At 30.8% G+C, this 26,859-nt stretch overlaps 3 protein-coding genes across 3 annotated transcripts; 2 read left to right on the forward strand and 1 right to left on the reverse strand.

Annotated features, from left to right (window-relative positions):
- Window positions 1–1,255: 1,255 nt before the first annotated feature.
- LOC11414150 (probable methyltransferase PMT19) lies at window positions 1,256–6,112 on the reverse strand. The gene is made up of 6 exons (XM_003620967.4): window positions 5,516–6,112; window positions 4,675–4,885; window positions 3,808–4,105; window positions 2,970–3,359; window positions 1,750–1,827; window positions 1,256–1,655 (listed from the first exon to the last, which is right to left on the reverse strand). Exons 1-6 carry the CDS (start codon window positions 6,041–6,043, stop codon window positions 1,442–1,444), a joined length of 1,719 nt encoding a protein of 572 aa, XP_003621015.2. The 5' UTR covers window positions 6,044–6,112; the 3' UTR covers window positions 1,256–1,441.
- A 7,689-nt stretch (window positions 6,113–13,801) lies between these two features.
- Window positions 13,802–17,536, forward strand: LOC11406936 (solute carrier family 35 member F1). Its single transcript, XM_003620968.4, has 11 exons — window positions 13,802–13,922; window positions 14,049–14,143; window positions 14,258–14,315; window positions 14,651–14,845; window positions 14,964–15,040; window positions 15,605–15,687; window positions 15,776–15,827; window positions 16,226–16,294; window positions 16,425–16,511; window positions 16,622–16,683; window positions 17,074–17,536. Exons 1-11 carry the CDS (start codon window positions 13,802–13,804, stop codon window positions 17,207–17,209), a joined length of 1,035 nt encoding a protein of 344 aa, XP_003621016.1. The 3' UTR covers window positions 17,210–17,536.
- A 268-nt stretch (window positions 17,537–17,804) lies between these two features.
- LOC112416340 (uncharacterized) lies at window positions 17,805–20,605 on the forward strand. The gene is made up of 3 exons (XM_039828215.1): window positions 17,805–18,005; window positions 19,116–19,628; window positions 19,717–20,605. The coding sequence occupies exons 2-3, from the start codon at window positions 19,116–19,118 to the stop codon at window positions 19,969–19,971; spliced, it is 768 nt and encodes a 255-aa protein (XP_039684149.1). The 5' UTR covers window positions 17,805–18,005; the 3' UTR covers window positions 19,972–20,605.
- The last annotated feature ends 6,254 nt before the right edge of the window (window positions 20,606–26,859 follow it).

The following is a 26,859-nucleotide window of genomic DNA, read 5'->3' on the forward strand; positions in this document are numbered from 1 at the left end:
TCGCTTTAATGATGGAATACATCTCGTTTACCTCAATGAAAGTCTGAAATTACAAAAGATGGTAAAAAAGAAGTCATTATATTGCATCTATGTATAATAAATGATATATCATTATTTCATGGAAGCACTTAATTTCATTCAGGAATAAGGAAAATAACAAAAATACTACACAATTTCCATTACCATATCCTCTGAAGAACCCTCTTTCTTGCAATTTCAAATAGGCTCTCTTGAGCCTCTATTCTACGACATGCTTTTTTGTATGAAAAATATTGGAACCGAGATAATGGAAGAATAATTGGAAAATAACACCACACACACCTTCATGTCTTCTTCAGGATCTAAAAAGAGTTTCCATAACTTTTTTCAATGTGTTTTCTCGAGCTTCCTTTGGTATTGCTAATTGTATAAATCTGTAAAGATACAAGAGAAAAATATAAATAAGCTAATCATTAGTTATTATATTAATCTTTTGAACAAAAGTAGCCTTAAATTACCTTAAACATATAATTCCATCAAATTCCAACTATTGAATTTAAATCTTAGATAAGTTACCGTTGGAGTTTTCTTGGAATAATCCAATATAACAATTTAAGAACTAAAATGAAATGTAAACTACAGTTATGGGGTTAGAAATTAATTATAAAGATGAGGGGTTAGAAATTAATTATTAAGAACTTTTTTTCTAATTTTTCATCAATTTATTATTACTACTTATTATCATCTAGTTCTTATTATTCTTTATTTTTCTAAAAGAAAAAGTTGAGAAACATCAAAGACTATCATCAAAGAAAGAGGCAGTTGCAGTATGCAATGATCTTTCCTTTTTCTTTGGATTTTTATTGTATGCACTCTATTTTTTCTTCTAAGTTTCAATTTTGATTTTGAGATGGTCCAATTTTGCTGTATTCATGCATGCTGCAAGAGGAAGACTCTCCTTTGCCAAAATTAGCTCAAGGTGACAAGTTTGAAATACAAAATTTGAGACATAGTATATATAGATGGTAACTTGGCCACTTTGTTCACATTGCTACCATTCACGCTTATTTACTCAAATGTAAAAAACAAGAATTACAAAATAATTTCCCTTTGATTTGATTTAAACTTAATATCACCATTTCCAATCATTATGATTCATGATCCATGGCATCAAATTGACAGTTAGTACAACAGAAATTTGGAATGGCTCACATTCACAAATATACTTGCTCAATGTGAGTTTTGACCAATTACCATGTTATAATATCAACACAAATTTTAAGCTGGCTTTTTATCCAATTTTGTGTTACATTCCATACCATTTCATTGGAAGAGAAACAAGAGAAGTGGAAACTTCATAAGGACATTGTCTCTGTTGATGTTCAAATCTAATCTGTAATGAATTGAATTATATATGACCAACCATGTTGTACTTGTACAAAGATTACGCAAAATGAATTTACTACTTGGTATTATTATTGTTGAGAACCATAATCATTTCTGGGTGAGAAGATTCATTCTGATCATCAGCAACTACTACTGTTCCTCCTTCCCATCTCATTTTATCTGTTATTTCTTTTACTTTCAAAATTACATCTCTACTATCTCTAATAATAACAGTTCCTTCTGGACGAAGAATCCGATGCATCTCAATAACAATATCAGTAATGTCACACCTGCAACAAACATTCATATTGTTATTGAGTGGCAGATATGTGACACCATTGGTAATATTAGTAAACATGGTCAAATCATATGTTATATGCTTACTTGTCAATATACATACTGAATAGGGCATAAGCATGTATCAAGTCATATGTTCTTGGGTAAGTTGAAAAGGGCTCACACCTGCAAACAAAACAATGTTGTTTCCTTCATTATTTCTGCTTCAAAGGGTCATATTAGGAGAAAATGAAGCATGTATCAAAATGTACAAAATAGGAGAAATTAAAGGTCTCAAAAGAAAATACAAGATACTTTTGATTGAGAAAAACATGACAAAGATAACAAGAAGAAAAAAATAACAGAACAGAAAAAAAACAAGAATTTCTAGAAAATCTAGTATTTTTTTTTTTTTTTTAAGAATCATTTGATTGATCTTAAATAAACAGACTTTTAATCTTTTTTTCTTGAAGACCCTTAATCTAATGTGTCAGAAACTCAGAATTCTAACCAACTTATAGAAAATCATGTGAATGGTAAATTATGTTTTAATGAAATGATTTAATTAATGCACTATAAGGCTAAGTACATGTGCAAATTCATATGACATAAAAGAAAAATACTATTTCCAAGTTCCAACAGCAACATATATTTGATATAGATCTTGAAGCCAAGCATATAGCAAGAATAAGTATTTTATAATCAAGTTTGAAGTTAAACAAAAACTCACTGCAAAATGATAAGTGCAGCACATGTAGTGATTATTTGAAGTTAAATAGACACAATTTACTTCCAAAATGCTAAATTATTTGCTCACAACAGAAACTTTAATGCTAAACACATGTCACAAGTCAGAACCTTAAGAAGAGAGCTTAGAATAAAATATTAAAAGGGTCAACAAGGTTTTTTAGAAGAAATTAATTTGATACTCAATCAGTGTAATTTTATAATGTCAAACAATCACAAATCATTATTAAGATAGTTTTAATTAAATTCAAATATTCTTAGTAATCCAAACAACTGTCTATAAATACGAGTCTGTTTGAGTTGTCTTATTTAAGTTTATCTAATTGCATAAACATTTGTGACACTGTTTAGGAGAGCTTAAAGAAACGGCTTATGACAGATCCATAAACTATGTTCAGATTATTTCCATAAGCTCTCTCGGATAACTTATGAAAATGGATTGACTTTAATTTTTCTTTTATTATAGAAACAACTTATGCATAAGCTCTTATGCTATAAGCTCCTAATTTAGCTGTGTATACAAACAAGAATTCTTATCATAAATTAAAAAGGAGAAAGTAAAGATGAAAAGTTGTAAATACCAATCCATGTAAGTTCCTATGAGGCCTCTTTCATAGATAATGCCAAGATTGTTGCTTTTTGCATCAAATGGAACAACATTCATAACCCAAACTGGATATTTCACCAATGCAGCTGCAAATCCACCAAAGCCAGCATTCATATCCATAACATTTCTATATTTACCAGATGAGAGTGATTTGAGCATGACTTCATAGTAAGATACTCTTTTTTTCCATATCATGTTATCTTCACTATAGGTTTTGAGTGAGAAAACATCATGATTCTCTTTTCTCAACCTTGGTGGTGAATCATTCAATCTTATAGGCCATTTCTCAAGAACACCGCCGGCGATTTCATCGATGTCTTTCACTTCTGGAAGAGGAAAAATGCATGCAGTCATTTTTGTATACCTGTTCAATAGTTCATAGCTTTAAAGTTTGAATATAAAACATTGGAAAATGATGATCTAGAAAATAAACTAGACTACTAAAAATTAAGTTAACAGAAACCATAGCAGAATAGAAAAATGCATGCAGTCATACAAGTGTTTTGAGATTTCAATCTACATCAGAGTCTTTGTTTGGATAAATAGTTTAATTAAGTGCTTATAGCATAAGCTCCTATTTTACAAGCGTTTATGTATAAGCCATTTCTGTATCAAATCATAAAATAAAATAAAACTCTTCTCATATAAGGTATAAGCTCTTTCTCACAAGTGTTTATGTTACTAGGTAAGTTTAGATAAGTCAACTCAAACTGATTTTTAAGGAGAGAACATAAATAATAGTAAAATACAGGTTTTAGATTTACATCTAGATCTAGTGTCACTCAACAATATCAATTAAAAAATAAGCTTACCATCCAGCATCAGAGTCAGATGAATTGCAAAACTTTGGAGAACTCAAAGTATTCAATTTTTGCATGCATTTTATATGATTTATTGGTTTTTGCCATATAGCAATTTGTCCTCCCTCAGCAACTTTTTCCCAACACATTTGCATTGCAAGTTCCTCTAAATTGTTCTGTTCCTTTTCCAACACTGTTGGCTCTGTTTGCCATGCTTTATAGTTTACCCTCCAATTTATTGGTGGCCCAGAAAGTACCCAAAATCCACCAGGACGCAGAATCCTGTCAATCTCTCTTAGGTATAGTCCATCTTTGACAAATTAAATTGAAGAATATCAGATAGTAGAATCATAAATTGAAAAACCAAATTCTCTATATTAAATATGATATATAAGTTTAAGCATTAATTGCTTCTCAATTTCTCATATGAAAACTTGATTCTAGATGACTAGTAATATGTAGCATCTACACTGCGGTACAAATACCAGACATGATACTGACATTGATACGTTGACAACAGTAATAATTTGAGAAAATAGAACGATTGAATGCAATATGTTTCAATGTTGTATTCAATGTCGAACAATGACACATTTCCGACACTTTCCTTCAGTATGACGTATCAGGTGCTGCATAGGTACCAACGCTTCATGTTGAAGGCGTGTCTGGTATCCAGCACGCGTTGGTATTTGACACCAAACACCGATACAAATGGTTACATTTAATTATTTCATTTTCTTAAATTATTACAAGTATCGGTATGTCAATGTCTGTGTTAGTGGTTGTTAACTACGAAACAGAAACATTAAAAGACATTTTGTACAATAATATATATAAGAGTTAGGTATTATCTAAGTAACAAAAAGATTGAAAATTTACCATTAGCAATCCAAGGGACAAGGCATCTAGAGCAATGAGCCACATCAAATGATTTTGAAGGGAATGTTAGCCTATGAGTGCTGAATACTCCAAGCATTGCAGGAAGTCCTCTTTCAAGAGCAAACATCACTTGAGCATCATGTTCATCACTCGGTGCAATTGACATTGTCAATATATCATAGTCCATTAGAGATGCTCCAAAGCTTGCAACCTTCAATCATATACATTTAATACACAAATTCATTATAGGTTATCAAAAAACAAACAAAAATAAAATTCAAACTCATGTAAAAATTTAGAAGCATAACATATATAATATGGTTTAAAATAAGTATGCCGCCTCAAGGTTTATGCCTCTGCTACAGCGGTTGAGGCTGCATCCATGATTCTTATGTGCGGTTGCAGTCGCGGCTACAATTAGACCTTGAATCTTATCACAGCAAAATACATTCTAAAACTAAAACAATGTTTTGAAAACCAGACAAAGATCGATCCGGTGAAAACTTATGATCATGGTTCAATTGGTTCAACCATTGTAGAACGAAATGACAAATAACTAAAAATATATTCAAAAAGTAAATATAAAACTACAAAAAATAAGAATGTGTTGCGGTTTGGTCCGGAAACAGACCGATTAGCAAACTAGTTTTCTTGAACTGATCGGTTTGGTCCGGTTTTCAAAGCACTGCCTAAATCCTTTATATTGCAACATGGACGTTGCGGATTAGAGCTGTAGCTGTCTCAGTCACCTTAGACTACAATTTTCGACGAAATCAAAACTCGCAACGCGACCACAGTTCAAAACTCAATAATATAATTAAAACTAAACACATAAGCTTACCCCACATCCAACATCAAGAACGGTTCTAATCCTCCCAGAGTCCAAATTCACAGGAAGAAGCTTCTTTAAATCATCAACATAACCCTTTACACCATCAGGAAAAGAAGTACCACCACCAGGAAACACAAAACGGTCACCAACCAACGTTATCCAATTTTGTGACTTTTTATATTCCACAAGCTTAGTAAAAGGAACATTACTAAACCATGCATTGTCCTTACTCTTAGGCCAAGGAAAAGGGTTCTTGTAACCTATTGGTTTAGGTATAAGACATGTTAATCTTTCATTGTTTTGTGGACAATGACGTTCTTTGCGAAAATAGTTTTTTTTTGGAAATTTTTTCTGTCTTTTGGGGTCTTCACATGGACAATAGTTTGTGTAGTTAGTTGAACAAAATTGAAAGTGGGATATTTTAGTTGTTATTGGAGAATGAAGGGTAAGTGGTGAAGTGAAAAAAGAGGAAGTGATTATGTATAAGAAAATGAAGAAAGTGGTGATGAAGAAGATGTTGAGATATTTTGAGAACATGTTGAAGTGATAATGTAACAGTATCAACCTCTTTTTCTGTTTTTGTTGTGTTGTGTTGTGTTAAGTGAAGAGTCTTAGTAGTGATTTTTAATGTTAAAAAATTTGGATGAGACAAGATTTAGAGTAAACAAAATCTGTGGTTGGCATTTGATTATGTAATGTCAGATACCAATAGGAGCATTTGATTATTGGAATTTTTTTTTTTTTTTTTTGTGCTAATAGTATACTATCAAATATATCTATTTAATTGTAGTATCTCATTCATTATCAGTGTATTTTATTGCACAATTATTTATTTTACTTAAATTATATAGAAACCATATAATAATTATATAGTCCGTTCCCAAAATAAAGTATTGATATCAGGAAAATGTTAAAGAATGGTCTTAGAGCACCTACCATGGTAATAACTAATAAACTAATAAGAATATTTAAATGGGTTGCATGTTATTTATTTATAATTTTTAAAATAAAAGTATTTATTAAGGACTCAATGATTTCAATGGTACTAAAATAAAAAAAGTTCTTAAATAGATCCATTAATAAGTATTTTAACATGTTCATTTAAAAAAAAATTAAAAAGAGAAAAAATCAAGTGAACTTGAGATGGTGAGACCAATTTTTATACGGAAATGTTAACTGGTGCTCCCGGGGCACTGGTTAAGGAAGCAAATATAATAGTTTTTATCTTGGAAATTGTGTAATCAATTTTTCAAAAGTCAAAAGAGTGTTACTTTTAATTCAATTTTTCCTTTTTGGATTCGTTAACCAGTGCCATGGGGCATCGATTAACAGGACCCATTTTTATACACTTTATTTTCTATTTTAATCGTTGAATCTGATAGTTGTTCAAAAGAAATAGACTTGTTATATAGTTGTCGGTAACTCATAGATACTCACTTTTATTCTTCCTCCAATAAGGATTTTTAATAGATTGTAGTTTTTGTTAAATAAATAAAGGACTCTTTATTGGAGATGCTCTTAGAATATTCAATAATACTACTATGTATTCCTTCCGTTTCTAAATATAAACAAATTTAACTTTTTAGATACATCATTAATTGAATAAACCTAAAAAATCAAATTTATTTATAATTAAAAACGGAGTAAAAATTTGTATTGATGTTCAACTTATTAGAAGTCAAATATTGTTGCTTCCGATGCAAGTTTTCTACTTTTGACTTTTACGGGTACTAAGAGCACTTGTAAACCAACCCTTGATATATTTATGATTATCGTACATAAAAAGTGAAAATATTTCAAAAGTGATAAACATGGTATTAATTAGATAACACAAGTTTCTTTTTATAAGTAAAAAAAACGTTTTACATAATTCTAAGTATTACATCGTCTCTCTAAATATAACTATTTTGATTAAACCAAAGAAATTAAGAAAATTAGTTGCAGTATTGAATTTGTTAATAATTAATATTATTTTATAAATGTATCCTTTAAGAGACGGTTGATTAATGTTTTAAATATATTATTTATTGTTTTCTTGTGTAACCCCTTGGTTCTCATGGAAGAGATCCTGATAATAAAAAAACAATCAATGTAGTACTATGGTGACGAACAAAATAATGTCTCACTTAGATGATGAACTTAAAAAATCATACCTAGTTAGAAACCACTTGGATAAAATGAGAAAAAAAATCATTATGCAAATCAATGATTCCATATAAAAAATAACATATATAGCTCAAAACCATCTCTAACGAATGAGATACAAGAAAGGGACTATATATGAGATGAGTTAAGAGAATGATATTGACTTATATTTAACTGCTCCCGTGCTGACTTTATTATAAGAAAATTTTGAAGAAAAAAATAGTCATATTTAGAAGAAAATTTCACAATTTTTAAGGTGAAGTTATTGCTTAAAAAATTTCGTATCTCTTATTTAATATTTGTCTTTTTAATAACAAATGGTGTATTTATAATGTTTCATGATCTTCTATAAAAGTACTATACTATTTGTAAAAATATTCAAAAAGTTACAATAATTAATCATTGCATTGATTTTTATTTTTATTTTTCTTCTTATAATTAGGGTCCGGGGAGTAACTATCAATCATCTACTATCTCTGGTAATTTCATGTCTCATTCAAAAGTATGGATTTTTCTCGCATGTTTAAAAATCATATTCTCACTGATAGAAGATACTCTTACATTTCAAATTATATGATGTTTTGATCATTTGAGATAAGAAGTGTAATTAATGTTGTATGAAAAAGAGATATTACAGGTCATTTTACAAAAACTATTCTTCATTAATGATATAGAAAAGATAAACAAAAAATTAAAAGAAGAGAGAGTAATAAATAGTTAAAGATATAATAGAAAAAACAACATTGTAAAACAACTTACTTCCTCCGTCTTTAAATATAAGCAAAATTTTGTTTTTAAGTTCATTAATTTAATGATGTATGTGGTTCATAATATGGACAACATACATTATTAAATAAATGAACCTAAAAAAATCAATTTTGCTTATATTTCAAAACGGAAGGAGTATAGTTTAAAAGAAAAAATTTCTCCAAAATAACTTATAATTTAGGACCAAAGGAGTATTCAATATTTCCAACACTCTTTTTTTCCTCTCTCATTTCTCTATAAGAAATCCTTCCTAAGAGTTTTTAGAGTTATTCCGTTGTGTAGACCCCAAGTGTATATACATTCCCTTGTGATTCTTTTAGAACTAGTAATTAGAAGGTTGAGTAGTCCTAAGGGCCTTAATCTTAAGAAAATCTCATTTTCTGCTTATGTTGTGTGCATTCACATACACATATTCTTTATGTCTCCTTTCGCGTAGTCACAAGTTTTACGTTTTGAATTTTGTGAAGGCACGGTTATCATGTTTTGAAATCTTATGCTAAGTTGCTTCGCGCATGCGAAATCAAAAACTCATATATGTGGAACAATGAAACCCCATAATTAGTTGGGAATATTAGGGGATGTATTGGATTAGGATTTTATGGGATTTTAAAAGACTTTTTAATTATGAAAAAGTCTTGTGGTATTCAATCAAGACTATTTGTCATTTTAAAAAAGTCTTGAGGTATTCAATCAAGACTTTTCATCATTTAAAAAAAGTCTTGTGGTATTCAAAATCATTCAAATTTCGAACGATTGTTTAATAAATTGGATTTTGATGGATTTTGTAGTGGGATTTTAACAAGAAAAAGTCTTTCATGAAAAGATGAGATTTCTTGAGATTGTTTTTATTTTAAAAGTTACTATCTTTTTCTTCTCATCTCTCTCTCTCTCTCTCCCCCCTTCCCCTCCCTATTCTCTCTTCGTTTCTCTATCTCTCTCTCTCTCTCTCTCTCTCTCTCATCTCTCATCCCCCCTCTCTCCCTCTCTCTATCTCATAAAAAAATAAAAAATTGTATTGAGAATATTATGATAGAGAGTATGTCGTAATCAATGTTCCGCAAATCGAGTGTTAAATCTCCGAGATTATCGAGTTTACATTTTTAGGTACAAAAATCGTGTTAACTCTGAGGTAAAATCGGTTTCTGGTAAAATTGGAAGGTTTAACGAGTTTGACTGAGTTAACACTCGGTAAACTCGTGTAACTCGACCGATTTGTAATGGCTGACGCAATATTTTTTTTTTGAAAGATTTGTAAGTGCTGACATAATTTTAAATATGTACAATTGAATTTTATGGGAATAACATTTTTAACAAATAAAAAATGTGTATTGAGAATAATGTGTTAGAGTGTTTTTTAGTCCCTTAAAATCTTATAAATTCCATAAAATTCTTAAAATTTGAAAATCAATAGTAAAAGAATTTTTTATTGGTTTTATTTTTCTTTATTCAAACGCTAGAATTTATTTGTTCATTATTTTTATCATTCACGCTTGTAAGTTTGCTCTTTTTCCCCTAAAATTTATTGAATCTTTTGAAATTTTAAAATCACATGAAATCCTTTGAAATCCTTAAAAGTCTGTGTGATAAATCCTTTAAAATCTTGAGTGTATAAAGTCTTTTACATAAAAAGTCTTTTAAAATCTCACAGAATCAATACAATCTCACACAGTCTTTTAAAATCTTAAAGACTTTTTTTTTATTAAAATAGTCTTTTAAAATCCCAATCCAATACACCCCCCTATATATCTTCATTCTTTCCATTTTCTAAATGAAATATCTCCTCAAAACCTTAGCATTTTACTCTCCCATGTGAGGTTTGTGAAACTCATCATTTTTATTTAAGTTCACCTACAAAAAATTAACCACCAAAAACCCTAACACTAATTACCTATCTCTCATAGAAATCGCCATTGATGCTCATCAAACCCTTGATCATGAACAACTCCCTAATGATCAAGAACATTGTCACGACCTCGACACACTTAAGATAACATTAAAAAAAACTTGAGTTAAATAGCTCTCACAAAATCATAGCGAAGAATCACGAAATGTACTTAATATATCATTTCATTTCCAACCAGAGTGTTTGGCTCATGACGAGGTTCAACAAAAATATGGTAAGATGAAAGGATAGTAAGAACAAATCCATATTACAAATCAAAGAAGAAAATTTAATCAAATTTGAGAGCATAAAATGTTACAAAACAAATTTAGGCTGATTTTCTGGGTCTCATAATTTGACACTGATCTGATGCCTTCAAGGTTGCTAACAGTCCATGCAGCAACTATGTCCTATTTTTTTAATTCAGTTCAATACCTGCACAAATTCAACATAACCCACAAAAGAATGTCAAACTTAAATAAGGGAAAATTCAAGCTTGCTTGAGATTAACAATAACTGTTTTGGAGAGTTATCATGAGTGTATTATAATTATCAAGTTGTGAATTTGCCTTTTACTCGCCTCTAACATGATATCCTATGCCTACTTATTAATACGTCTCTCATCTAATTGATATTACATGCTTTGTCATGTCTACATGTTTCATGTGTTAACCTGTCTTTAGATATTCTCAATAGTCATATTTGTAAATATATATATATTCTGTTTTACGCAGTTAAAAAGAATGTTGTGAGTTTGTTTCTAAGCTAATCATTTTTTAGCGACTTTGAATTTGTATTGTATTGATGAACTATATCAATTTAAACGAATGAGTATCATTTATTTTTGTCAAAAAAAATGTCTTTAAATATTCTCATGTGCTTCCTATATCAATTTAAAGGAATGAATATCATTTATCTTTGTTAAAAAGAAAATGTCTTTGAATACTCTCTCATGTGCTTCCTACTTGCCTTTAATTTCCTACGATCCAAGTGCCAACGTGTACTAAGATGCTTCTAAAATCTGATATTAGCATTAGTCGATAGTATGTAATTATGCATCAACATGTCTGTAACGGTTCATGTCATCAATGTTTCACATGTATATCACGATAAACATGTTTATCCATTACTATTGATCTATGAACATGTTTATCTAATTTGGCAGGGATTTCTAAATTATCTCACACAATATTCATTTGAGTCGAATTTCCTTAGAATATATGTTAGAGTTCAATGATGCATACAATATACGATCAAGTAACTCTATGTTTCTTGATTGTTGAATCACCATTGGACTATAGGTCCATAGATCCTTAGATAACGACTTTCACTAAATAGTTCTTTAGCAATTTAATCCACTAAAGCTGGATATTATCTTTCGTGTTTTATGTAAAAGTGTAAAATGTGTTGTGTCTAAGCTTTACATTTGAAATACGGTTAAATCAAATCAATTTCTCATCCCCGCATCGCTTTGTGAAGAACTTGAACGGATGATGAATTCATTTTATTGGGGTTCGAAAAAAAAAATGGTCGACGGGGCATCAATTGGATGATTTGGGATTACCTCACACTTCACAAAAGTCTAGGTGGCCTTGGCTTTCGAAATTTGGAAGCTTTCAATCTATCTATGCTCAGCAAGTAAGGTTGGAAACTCTTATCCGACTCCTCCTCTTTATTCACCAGAATCCTCAAAGCTAAATACTTCCCTAGACGGGACTTCTTGGATGCAACCCTCGGTCATAATCCAAGCTATACCTGAAGGAGCTTATGGAGTACTCAATCTTTACTTACTTTGGGCCATAGATGGAAGAATGTAGATGGTTCTAAGATTAATGTGTGGAGTATTCCGTGGATCCGCAACCTTCCCTCTCTCAAACCATCCACTTCACCGCCGCTACACCAAGAAGACCTTACGGTAAATTCTTTGTTGAGTGCCGATTTCAACTCTTGGGACACTACTTTGGTGCAATCTCTTTTTAATGACGCAGAAGTTGTTGCCATTTTGTCAACTCCTCTCTTTGCTCGTTCCAGTTCTGATATTCGAATTTGGAAAGCCACGGTAGATGGTACATACACCGTCAAGTCAGCTTATCGGATCTGTTCTGACTTACTTCTTGCTGCCACCCCTGTCCGCAATAATCTAAGCTGGAATACTATTTGGAACTTGAGAATTTCATCCCGTATTCAATCCTTCATGTGGCGCCTTGCTCATCAATGCTTGCCTACTAGAGTAAATCTTCTCACTCGAGGCATCCCTTGCGAGGAAACTTGTGTTTGTTGCGGTACCTTAGCTGAATCACATATGCATCTGTTTTTTGTTTGCACCAAGGCGTCAAATTGTTGGAAGCAAATTGGCCTGCACTCTCTCGTCCAGAATTTGCTCTTAACGGCACATAACTTTTCTGTTATGTTCTTTGATTTATTGAACAAATTGTCCTTGCAGCAACAATCCTTGGTAGTTACGTTCTTGTGGAGTCTATGGAAGAACCAAAATTCAAAGTTTTGGAAAGACAAAGAAAACTCCTCAGAATTCATCGTTACACGAGCAAGTACTACAATTAATGAATGAAGTTGTATGCAAAGAGCAAAGTTACCGATGAATAATGTGGATACCTCTCTTAGTTGGAGTAGACCGCCAAAGGACACAATCAAATGTAATGTTGATGCCGCTTCCTTCAATAATAACTCAATCATGGGGTATGGTATATGCTTCAGAAACTCTTCAGGTGTACTCATTCTTGGCAAATCCGGTTATTATTATTCCTTCACTACGGTCCTGGAAGCTGAAACCATCGGCTTGTTGGAAGCTATCAAAGAGGCCTAATCAACTGGAATGCAAGCTGTCATGTTTGAAACTGATTGCAAATCAATACCTGATGCACTTTCTGTCAATAATATCCCTCAAAATGAATTTGGTGATCTCATATCTCAATGTAAGAGCCTCTTGCTCAATAGACCCGACTTTGTAGTGTCGTATGTTTGGAGGCAAGCTAATAGGGTTGCTCATAGTATTGCTAGAGCTTCCTTATGTCATCCTAACCTCCATATTTTTAATGTTGTACCTTCTACTTTGTACTCCTTAATTACGAATGAAATTGTTTAATATAGCCTTTGTTAAAATAAAAAAAATAAAAAAGAATTTGAAGGTGTATTTATACTTAAAATTCTTGTATTTTAGTTTAGTATGTATAATAAATAAGGCCCGTCCGTCCCAGCTGGCAAAAGAAAAAGGGATTGACGAAATCACTAAGTTATGATGATGATTACGATTAGAAAAAGGAAACTCTTAAGTAATAAAAAAATTGACGGCCAAAACAAAGTATTGACAAATACAAACCATCCAATATGCCTGCTGATTCTGTTTCATTTCACTTTCGCTTCTCATCCTTCAAATTCAATCACTTGTCTTTGTCACTTCCCTTCCCTTCTCAGCAAAACAACAACACCTAATTAATTATTTCATTAATTAATTCTGGTTTGGAAGTGAGAAGAAGAAGAAGATGATTATCGATATTAAGAAATATTGGACTAAGAACACATTAATTGGTCTTGCTTTAGGTCAATTTCTTTCTCTTCTCATCACTGCTACTGGTTTCGCTTCTTCTGATTTAGCTAAAAAAGGTCAAATTTCACTCCCTTTTAATTATTATTGACATTAAAGTGAGTTTTTGTTTTGTTTTGATTTTAAACTAAAATTTTTCACTCAAAAATTAAATATGATTTTCTGTTTTGAATGTCTTATGGTAGGAATTAATGCTCCAACGTCACAGTCGTTTCTAAATTATGTATTTTTGATGATTATCTATGGAACTATTCTACTCTACAGAAGGAAACCTCTCAAGGTTATATTTACTCTTTGCTAATTCTTATGTACAACCTATAAGCTGTTTTCATAAGCTATCCTGGAGAGCTTGTCAAAATAAGCTGAAAATAACTTCGTATTCGTTCTAATACAGGCAAAATGGTACTATTATATACTTCTTGGATTGGTTGATGTGGAAGCAAATTTTCTTGGTAAGTAACTATCTTTCATGGTACAAAGCATTGGTCATATTTCTACATTTATTTGCAACTAGTTTGGATTATCTTCCAGATTACGGGAGCTTCTCAGTTGAAATAAGTATTTAGGTTCTAATTTATGAGGACAAAAAACCTAATAAGTTTATAGGTGTTTATGGAAAAGTTCAAGTGCATGAGTTGTTTTCAACAACTGAGAGACACATTCAGTTATAACATTCAAAATCATTTGAAATTGTCATCAAGTTTAACCAAACTAGCTTTATGTTGACTTTTTTTTTTTTGTCTTAGTTTCAATGACACTTACAGCACAATTTTCACCTTATGCACAGTTGTGAAGGCATATCAATACACCTCACTTACAAGTGTGATGCTACTTGACTGCTGGTCTATTCCATGCGTCATGCTGCTTACATGGATTTTCTTGAAAACAAAATATAGATTCAAGAAGATAACTGGTGTAATTGTTTGCATAGCTGGCCTTGTCCTAGTTGTATTTTCGGATGTTCATGCTGGTGACCGTGCCGGTAGGTGGCTTTATATCTTATGACTATACCTAAAAACTTATGCACACACGTCTGATCAGTAGCATGCATCATTCCATTTATCATGTTTGTCTGATGATGTCATATTAACATATCATAGGTGGAAGTAATCCTCGTTTAGGAGACGTTCTTGTTATCGCTGGCGCTACCTTGTATGCATTCAGTAATGTCAGTGAGGTAAGCTGATTGAACTTGTGCTTTTATGCATTTTGCAACACTTTAACAATCAACAATGCAGAAAAACAACACAATAAATACATATACTCACTAATTATTAGTATTGAAAAGGTTGGTTACTAAAAAAAGATTGCACTTTTCTGTCATCTTAATGTTCATTTTCATTTGGCAGTATGTTTTGAAACGACGTTTAAACTCACTGCAAGTGTTTCGGGAATCAGGAGTCATCTTTTTATGTAACAGGGCGCTTAGTTCAACCATGCTCATTATTATCTTCAGAATAAACTTTTTAATTATTAAAATGTTAGTAGTAATTGAAAGTTTGATTAATCTAAAACAATACACAGATCTTTCCATGATTACCTGTGCCCTACTTATGGGCTTTCATTTACTGTCCATAGTTTCTTTCTTGTCAAACTGAATTTCATTCAAAAGGAAAAATTTGTTATGTTGAATTTGGGGGAAATATTTAGGTGCTTTCACACCTTTCATGCACTTGCGTCATATTATTGTTTCATTGTGTATAATCTCTCTCGTGTTATTGTTATTCTGTTTCCATGGCAGGAGTTTTTAGTAAAAAATGCTGATAGAGAAGAGCTCATGGCAATGTTAGGTCTCTTTGGTGGTATCATCAGTGCCATTCAAATGTATCCTTGAAAGTTGATTATATATTGAGGACTATTGGTGTTTTTTGTTACTTTTATTTTCATTTTGAAGCCTTAACTATCATTACAGAGCTATACTTGAGCGCAATGAGCTTAAATCTATTCACTGGTCGGCTGGGGCAGTAAGCTCTCTCTCTCTCTCTCACTCACTATAATTTAGTAATTTATAGAATTTCTCTTTAATTAAGATGCCTGCAAAGCAATACAAGGTTGTGAATTCAAAAGTTTATGATTTTATTAGAAAGATGAGAAGAATCTAATGAAGTTTAAACTCAGAATAAGTCTCTTGGATTGATAGAGTAAACATCAAAGAATTATAGTGGAAATAGTTTAGAGGATTCTGTTTATCTTCATTTCATGTTTATTTTCTCCAACCTAAAGTTTTTTATGTCTGACCTTTTATTACTCTCTTTATATTCATAATATGAAGTTGAATTTTTTGTCACAATATGCCAATTAGTTTGATATATGAACTGTATGTATTGTTATTTATGTTAATATCTTCCAATGTTTCTTGCAGGCATTTCCTTTTTTTGGATTTTCTGTGGCTATGTTTTTGTTTTATTCTCTAGTCCCTGTTCTGCTTAAGGTACGGATTTAAACATAACGATTCTAAAGATTTTGGTTTAGCGTAGAATTTTTTTGTCTCTGTTATAAATATCTAGCTTTTCACTGGAAACTAATATTTTTTAAATGTGCTCTGTTATTTTGTCGCACAGCTCAATGGTTCTACTATGCTAAATCTGTCTCTTCTGACCTCAGACATGTGGTCTGTCTTAATTCGCATCTTCGCTTACCATGAGAAGGTCTGTCAGTAACCTTCCTTCCTTTTTATTTCTCTTACTGAAAAATTCCTACTAATTATGAGTCACAAATTTTAGTTTGCTAACATCACTAGAACTATTATGCTTTCCAGGTTGATTGGATGTACTACTTGGCGTTTGGTGCTGTTGTCATCGGCATTGTTATCTACTCTATGTACGTATTGTTGCACTTTCATTTCATGAACTTCTTGTTCTGTTTGGAGTCTTTTTTTCTGGTATTTTTTCAAAATGAATGATTTCAAAATTGATTTAGCTAGTTCTTCAATGTTATTACGTAAGTTAATGTCTGCAATAAATAACAATGATCAACTAAAAGCACAGTCTTAGCATTGTCAATCGTGTTGGGGATTTATGTTTATTATCAAAGTGTGGCTTTTGCTAAAATCACGGTGGTCTCACCGTGATTCCACCAAACTCATCGTCAATTCAGACATGCATGAAACTATGATTGTGTGTGTGTGAGAGAGAGAGAGAGAGAGAGAGATATCCTTAGTCTGTAATAGACCAAATATTTTTTTTCTTATGATGTTTCGTCGTATTGCAGAGGTTTTGGAGACGAGGATCAAAACCCTGCTAATGCTGTTGAAGAACCTGTTGCAATCAGACAGGATGAGGAAGCCAGTTCAGCAACTCATAGCAAAGGAAATGTGTCTGGGAGTTCAAAAACCTGGGTAGCTTAAGAAAGTATTGACCAGGAGATCCATGCAAGGAAAAACCATGAGGAAGAGCCTCTTTCAGAAGTGGGCTATTCTAAATTTGTAGTCAATGCTCCTCCAAGAGTGCAATGCAAGAAGCACTCATTTTGCTTGGAGAAGTGTTAGCAATATATTATTTTTTAGTATAGTTCTTGTTATTTGTTGAAATTTAGGTTGGTCTCGTCATACTGGAAATAAGTCCCACCAAATAGAATACGAAATCGATTTGATTTAGCGAGACTCACGTGAGTTTCTGCAATAATAGTGTGTTATTGGCATTACTCTTTTGATTATGCTTATTTAGTTCGATTATGTTACTAATTATCCTACAATTATGGAAACAAAAAAATAAAATTCTAATACGACAGTTAGGGTCCGTTTGGTTCGAGAGTTTTGGAGGGGAGGGGAGGGAAGGGGAGGGGAGATTTTTAATTTGAAGTGTTTGGTTCAATTTTTAGAAGGGAAGGGGAGGGGAGGGGAGCAAATCTCTTTAAAATTTTATTGCATTGCCATAATTATCCTTAAATTAATTTCAAATCTCAATATTAACCTTGTAACAACTTTTATTATTATTAGATTATATTATTTTTGTAACAATCTTATTATTATTATTAGGTTATCTTATTCTTGTAACAATTATTATTATTATTTTGTTATATTTTCCTTGTAACAATTTTTATTATTATATAATCTACCACTCTTATTTGTTAGATGTACAAACCGCTCTTACTACTACTTTGTTGTTGTCAACGACTGCTTGAGGCTTCCTCCAAAGTGAATTGTGAGTAATTTCATCATCTCATTGTCTATATCGTAGTATTATTAATTACATCGTTATTGATTCGCTACTTTATTATCCTTGTTTAATCGTTATCGTTGTTGGAACTTTATTGTTTAAATTGTTGTTTTATCCTTACGGTGGCTTGTTTGTTTCATAGTGTGTTTTTTCTTATGGTATTGATCCATTCATTTGAGAGTATTGTTTTTTTTTCACTTTTAAAATCGTTGAAGTCTTTTTTTTTTTTTTGATGAAATCGTTGAAGTTTTTTTATTATTATTATTATTATTTTATTTTAATTCAGCTTATTATACTTGTTGTTGCTTGTTTTTTTTTCACAGTTAATTCACCTATCCATGTCTTGTGTAAAATCTTGACCAGAATTTTTTTTCACTACACAACCTTACTATTATCGGATTAGCTGAATATAACTCGTAATCATTGAATCAAATTGAAAATGAAATTCACTAAAAACGCACATAGTTTTAAAAAAATAAAATAATTTACCATGAGAACAGAAATATACAAATAAAATTTTGCATAAAATAGCTACAGCCTACAGGCAAACGAACAGTAAAAACTCAGGACATGTTTACATTTCACATGTTCCCACTTAAAACCTCTCTCAAGCATGCTGATGCTGGCTATTGAACTTGTTCCTGTTGGCACACTACATTATCCATCCTCAAAGCTGTGCATTATTTTTATTGATACTTATTGTTGTTGGAGTATCAGATACAGCTTATATAAAATGCAAATCTTCACTTCTAGCTAAAATAGGATAATCACAACCTAGTAGTGTTTTTTTTCACTGTTAATTCACCGATCCTACATGTCTTGTTGTGTAAAATCTTGGCTTTATTTTTCTGTACATTAATCTATATGCTTTGTTTCATTTTTTTTATCTTCCATATATCTATACATTAATCATGATTTTTTTTTCTTTTTTACGTTCTGCTTTTCTTTCTATATGCTTTGTTTCATTTTTTTTTCTTCCATATATTGATCATGGCCTCGTTTATATATAAATATGTTTGTTGTAGTTTATTACATGTCTATATGTAATTGTAGTATAAGAGTTATATAATCTAGAAATTAATTTTATGCGATTAGATGGATCATCAAGATCAGGAAATTGCTATCAATAGATGGTTTGATTTGCGCCGAAGAGCTATAGCTCAGCTTATGTGTGCTGTTGTCTTTTGTTATATTCGAATCTCTCGTAAAAAAAAAAAAAGTTATAGTATGAGCTCTCAGAGAGAAAGGGTGCGTGAAGAAGTAATGTATCGACTTAAAAATAGTGAAACTAGTAGAAATATAATAAGAATGGGTCCTCAAACTTTTTTAAAGTTATGCGATATGTTAGAAAGAGAAGGGGGCCTACGACCTACAAGATGGTCAAGTGTGGAAGAACAAGTTGCAAAATCACTTTACATACTAACCCATAATGCTAAAAATCGTGAAGTCAACTTTTGGTTTCGTCGTTCGGGTGAGACAATTAGCCGTCATCTCCATCAAGTTTTGAAAGCTATTCTTGAATTGGAAGAAAAGTTTATTGTACAACCTGATGGATCAACGATCCCCTTGGAAATTTCTAGTAGCACTAGATTCTACCCATATTTTAAGGTACATTTTTATATTAATAAAATATTAGCAAGACTTGAATAAATTATATATATATATATATTGATAGAAAAATACTATATTGTGTCAGGATTGTGTTGGTGCTATAGATGGAACACATATACGAGTCAAGGTATCTGCAAAAGACGCCCCTCGTTATCGTGGTAGGAAAGAGTATCCAACACAAAATGTTTTAGCAGCATGCACTTTTGATTTAAAGTTCACGTATGTGCTTGCGGGATGGGAAGGCTCCGCCTCTGACTCAAGAATAATAAAGAATGCATTAACAAGAGAAGATAAACTTAAAATTCCTGAAGGTAATATAAGAATCAACATAAAGTTATAACTACTTATATTATATACTTCAAACTATCACATTTATTATTTACCTTTACTATAGGAAAATATTATCTAGTTGATGCTGGTTTCATGTTGACAAGTGGACTTATTACGCCTTATAGAGGAGTTCGGTATCACTTGAAAGAATTTTCGGCAAGAAATCCACCCCTAAATTATAAAGAATTGTTTAATCTTCGGCATGCGTCTTTACGAAATGCAATTGAAAGAGCCTTTGGTGTATTAAAAAAAAGATTTGAGATTTTATCAAATTCAACAGAACCCGCTTATGGTATCAAAGCTCAGAAATTAATCATTTTTGCATGTTGCATTCTTCACAATTATCTAATGAGCGCAGAACCAAATGAAGACCTTATAGCTGAAGTAGATGCCGAACTTGCAAATCAAAATGTATCCCATGACAATCATGAGGCATCAAGAAGTGATATGGATGAATTTGCTCAAGGTGGAATTATAAAAAATGGTGCAGCGCATCAAATGTGGTCAAATTATAAAAATAATGGTCAAACCTAAATGGATTACATTGCAATTTATATTATTATTTTGATTTTGGTTTTTGGTTTTTCTTTGATGAAGTAGTACTGAATTTATTAAATTATGGTGTTTTTTATATATGTGTGTGTTTGGACTAAATGTATATTTGAAATTGATGTCAAGTGAATGATATTGGAACTTCATGTTAATTATATTTATTAATGTAGTTATGTTATAATTGACCATTTTTATAGATTATGACATCGAAAAAGCAATTGTCAACCAACAATGGTAATTCTGGGTCTTTGACCTGGAATAAAGCCATGGATGATGCTCTTGTTGATGCTCTCATGCAAGAATTTGAAAACGGTAACAAAGTTAACGGTACCTTTACGTCAATAGCATATAACAATGTTACAGATGAACTCGTGAGATTGTTTGGTGACCAAATTGATAAGGTGAAGATACAAAATCGTTGGAAAACTTTGAAAAGAAACTACAGTGAGTATCACGAAATTTTTAAAGGTGGTATGAGTGGGTTTTCTTGGAATTCAACTACACAGTTATGAGATGCGGAAGAACCAGTTTGGGCTGCTCTAATTGAGGTAAATTTTGTAAATCTTGTATTTTGAAATATTTTTTGATTGATCAAAAATTTTACAACTTGTGTCAAACTTACTTTTCAGTCGAAACCAAAAGCAGCACATTGGAGAGTTGATTCATTTCCAAACTATAAAAAGATATCAATACTTCATGGGCCTAACCGAGCTGATGGAGATGAATCTGGAACTTTTAAAGAGACCAGAAAACGAGGGGCATCGATCACTGAGGAAGATTTTGTTAAAACTATTCAAGATATTGATGACCGTGTTGCTCGGAATGAGGTAACTTTGGAGAGCTTTGATGCTCCTGATTATGACTTTACTTTACCTGAAACACAATCATATGATCCTTCAACCATGGCAAGTGGTGGAAAAAGGAAGAGATTGAAAGTGGCTAAGAATAAAGAGACATACAATGATATTATTGAACTTAAAGAGTCAATGAAAGTGGTTGCAGAGGCACTCAGAGAAGGAAATGCTGCAATACGGGAAGGAAATGAAATAACGAGAGAACGTCATAAACACGAGTTGCCTCCAATTTCAGGAGAAGAGACTTGGAATTTATTAGAGGAGTGTGGATGTGACCCAAATTCATTGCCTAAGATATATCGTGTTGTCATGAAAGATGTAGACATACTTAGAATGATTCTTCAGTGTCCACCCAAAGCACGCAAAGCAGTCATAATGGAAACTGTCTTTGGTTCTTCTGATTAATCATACTATGATGGTGTTATGATGTTTATGAATTTTTTTTAGGGAGACTGTTTTGTTATGATGTTTATCATTATTTTTTTTAAGGAGAAATAGTTAACAGTAGTCATAGTCACTTTCATGTGTCTTATTTGTTCATATGCAACAAATTTCATTTATCTTACAATTGTTAATTAATAAGCACTATCCATGATTTTGAAAATTCTTATGTCATATATTTAAGAGCTATGCTATTTTTTACGAAAGTAATTGAAAAAAAATGCAAGGATTACAAAGAATTGCTCTTATAAAAAAAAATATTACAAAGAATTGCTCCGATAAAAAAAGCCAAAAAAAAAATAATAATATGATGCTTGGAGCAAAATACATGAGCCAGTTTAAGATAAAATAGCGGCTTAGATGTGTGCTTGTCTTTGTCAGTTTCTGAAATCGTAAAAACAAACAGTTTCTTTTATTTAATTAAGTTTAGGGGTAAAACGGTAAAATACTGTTAAAATCCCTCCCCTCCCCTTGTGAACCAAACACACTTTTAATTAAAAATATCTCCCCTCCACTCCCCTCCGTAAAAATCCCTCCCCTCCCCTCCCCTCCTAATTCTCGAACCAAACGGACCCTTATGGGCAAATTCTTGATCTATTCCCAAATATCAGATTTAGAAACTTGAGTGCAATCATAAAACAAAATCCCTTTTACCTTTAAAAAAAAAAGTCATCACAAATTCACAATAGAATAGTTTGTACAAGGATTGTTGTAATAAAAGTATTTTTCTAACCAAATTACATATTAAGTGTTTAATGTGCATTGCTTCTTTGACTTCCATGTTAGGAGAATATCTTCAAGAAACGTCACAAACCCTATCACAAACATTATATCATTGGGATAGGGTCCTCAATCACTATATCACAGTAGGTCTTCAAGACAATTACGTTGTTGAAGGGGTAAAATATTCCATGGGTTAGATCATCACTCAAATATTTAACCACCGCTCAATTTATTTCCTTGTTCATGAATCCTCACGGCATCTCCAAGGCTAGCCTCTTAAGTGATTCCCATATGCTCTATCTCATTTTAGCAATACTTGATTAATTTACTCTAATGATTGATTCCTTAGAATGAATCTTAAGTGACATCTTAAACTTTTTCCGATCAGTTATTTAGAGATTAGAAATTCATCATTTAAGATGAATAAGTAATGAGTTTGGAGTTTAAATTTCAGCTCTACGTATTGCAACGTTGCTGCCAATTGATATATATTTACAGGGACACATGTCACACTTTAATATTTTAATATTCACATTTAGATTTTTTTTTTTAACAATATTCACACTTAGATTTTATTATTTTTTACGATGAAATATAAAAATTAGTATATCCTTCAACAAAAAAAATTAATATAATTTTTTTATAGCAAAAATATGACTCTTATAAACAATGAAATAGTCATTTTTCTTATAAAATAATATTTTCTAAAATATAAAAGTTAACAAATAACTCTTAATTTCATGAAAATAATTGTTAATTGATTGATGTAAGAAGTAAATGTCATTTGAACTTAATTTCATAAAAATAATTGTAGAATCTCTCGTGTTCCTGTTTGTGATAATGTTTTTCTCTTATATCATTTGAACTTACACATGTCATTAAAATATATTTTACCTACCTCAAAAAAAAAATTAAAATATATTTTACCATTCACAAATTGCAATGACATGACTCATTGTATTAGAGAGTGTGGTGTAAACATTTCTCCTTCAATAATTGATTAAAGTCATCAAATTCGTTGAAATCTTATAAATTCATGAAAGTTCTTTTAAATCCTTTAAAATCTTAAGATATAAATTCTTTGAAATTTAAATTACAAATATTAATAACTTTTTATAAATTCTTCTGCATCATTAGAGATTTCTTTTTTCTTTTACAAATTTATCATTAGAGTTGTTTCAATTAGGGGTGTTCAAAATCGAACCAATTCAATAGAAAAACCGTGAACCGAACCAACCCAAACTGAAACTGCAAAAAACCGTATTTGGTTTGGATGTATTCGGATCACTTTTTTGCTCAACCGCATGGTTTGGTTTGGTTTGCGGTTTTCATTTTACCAACCGAACCAAACCAAACCAAACCGCAACATAAAAAAAATTCTAATTAAATCTATGTCACCTAGACCAGTACTCATAGAAACTCAATGGAAACTTTTATAAAATAACATATTTTTTCTATTGTTAAGTTTCTTCTTTGCTTTTTATTTCAAAAATGTATTTATATGCTACTTGGACTTTTAGAGAATAATAAAATATTAGTATTTTACATTTCTTTCATAATAGAATTACTTTATGTCCACATTTTTAATTTGGTTTATGTTGTTTGGAGAAAATGAAACTGTAATGTGGAATGAAATAAAAAACATTGTCGGAACATTGCTGGAAATATGTTGTGCTTTACCTTCTTAACTCAATTTTAATGTTGAAAATAAAAAATTGTATTGTCTCGAAAAAGCTGCACCAACCTATCCAACCCAAATCGAATTGGTTTGGTTTGGATTTTATTTTAAAAGTCAATCGAATCAAACCAAACCGCATATTTTTTTATCTTGCGGTTCAGATAACTTTTAGCCTTAAAAATGAACCAAACTGCACCGTGAACACCCCTAGTTCCAATACTATTATATCGCTATGTCTCTCACTTCACTTTCATCGTAGTGGTTATATAATTTTTATTTGGGTCCTGCTAACCGGTGCTCCGGAGTACTGGTTAAACATATCATAAAAGAGAATTATTACCATAAAAGGAAACTGTTTTTGATTTTATTATAAATTAATTATACAATTTCAATGCATTAACTACTGTATACTTTTCTTTTTCATATCTTTAACCAGTGGCCCAGTACCCCGGAGGCACCGCATTTGCCTTTATCATCTTTGTATCAAGTATCAACAATGTAACGTCTCAATCTCTCCATCTCTTTATTATGAATCATCCGTAACTCATCTCTCTCACTTCACTTTCAACTTACTCTTTTTATAGTACCAATAATTATGATAATTGGAGATAGGTGGCGTACAATGATCATGTCGAAATCCAATAACCTTGGTAGAAGGAATTCAAAATTTTGGAATTGCCTTTTAAAAAACATTATGTTATGATTCAAAAGACAAATTTCTTCTGAGTGTATATTTTGGTTCTACCACAACAATAATTGATTTTTTACTGAATTGATTCATATTAAAAGTGAGTTAAAGATAAAATGATTACGTTTGGATGGATTAATGTAAAAATGAGTTAAATTATAAATTTATGTATAAAATCAATTTTAGAATAAAAATTTATAAATTTTAGTTGTAAGTAGAATCAAATAAGAACACAAAATCAATTTTACTAGAAAACAGTCAAACATGTAAGGATCAATTCTATACCTTCATAATCAATTTAACCAACTTTAGATATAGAACCAAACATACACTAACTTACTTTTACGCAAATCATATCTACATGTGAATGGTGGCCACCCTTTTTTAAGGACGCAAAGAATGTTTGGTTATGCGATGATAAAAATTATTTTCTAATGAATTAATTATAAAAAATTATTCTAGTTTAAAGTGAGTTGAAATGCAAAGTATAATAACGTTTGAATATATTCAGGTAAAAGTGAGTTGAATAATAAATTTAAATGTAAAAAATAATTTTAAAATAAAAAAACTCGAACTGAATCAATGTTGGAGATAAATTCAATTATATTAAAGAACAATCAAACATGACAAAATAAATTATACATATCTAGAATCAAATTTCATGGGTAAATTAATTTTTAATATGGTAAAATTGATGTGATAGGTCAAATATTCAATTAATGTGGCAAATTACAGCCTTTAATGGCTAAAGTTTATCAAGGAAATATTTTGACTGACATTTTACGATTTGAGGATGAACTAGTCAACTTGTAAAATTAAGGTTATATTGATATTGATCCATGCTTACAAATGATCAATTTTTTTTTAAATAAAAATGATCACTTTGTTTGTTCACTCCTTCTTTCTCTAAATAAACATTTGTATTCCTCTACATCAATGTCGACATGTAATTTATTGATCATCGTTATAAAAAAGATAAATCGTTATTTTCATTTCTGAATATTAGTCTCTCGATATATTGAAATTCCAAAATAGTCTATGACATTAAAATGTTGTGTTAATATTCTCGTATCAATCCTTCAATATACTTAATAATTGTCGTATCAGTTCATATAAATACAAACTATCATATTAATCATTATAAAAAAAAAAAAAGAGTTATTTACATCATTGAGTGATTATTTTAACGCGAAAGACTATTTTGATTAATGAAACATGCAATCAGATATTAATTTGAAATTTCTATACGTTGATAGACTATTGTAACTATTCGTTATTTATTAAAAAAGAAAATGACTAATTTCCCTTCCTTTATAAAAAAACTAGCACATATGACTCATGTATTAGTGACTTAACTACAAATGCAATTACTACATCGAGTGCATTGCAACCTAACATCAATTATTCCAACTCAAGAATCCAAATAACTTCATGTTGCTCAGCAGGCTAGCAAGGTAACTGAATAGACCACAAACAATTTCACTTAAGACAATATCACTCTGTTACTTAATATGATTCGATATATTTGGCAAAATTGTTCGTCACTTTTCTTTTGGCACATATTTTCATTTTATTTTTTAACTTTTACGTTTTTTTTTTAAGTAAATAGTCATTTTTGTCTTTTAAATGTGTAACGAATAGTTATAAACATCTTTTAATGCATCAAATTTTCAAAATTGTCTTTATAATTATACATTCTATTAATTAAAATAGTGTCTGACGTTAAAATAATCTTATAATGTGTAGATGATTTTATATATTTCTAGACAAACACTTTTTTTGATAAATATTCTTATAATTATTTTGAGGGAAATAGTAACGAGTATCTTGAGATAATAGCTAAGCAAACCAATATAATTTTTTTATTGGAAAGTATGAAAAATTTATACATTCATCTCTTAAAAGTCAATAATTTATTGTTTAAAATAAATTGAGATAATATTTACTTTAGTCGCTAAATAT

This window comes from Medicago truncatula, chromosome 7 (genome assembly GCF_003473485.1).
Source record: "Medicago truncatula cultivar Jemalong A17 chromosome 7, MtrunA17r5.0-ANR, whole genome shotgun sequence".
In the NCBI taxonomy this organism is placed as follows: Eukaryota; Viridiplantae; Streptophyta; class Magnoliopsida; order Fabales; family Fabaceae; genus Medicago; species Medicago truncatula.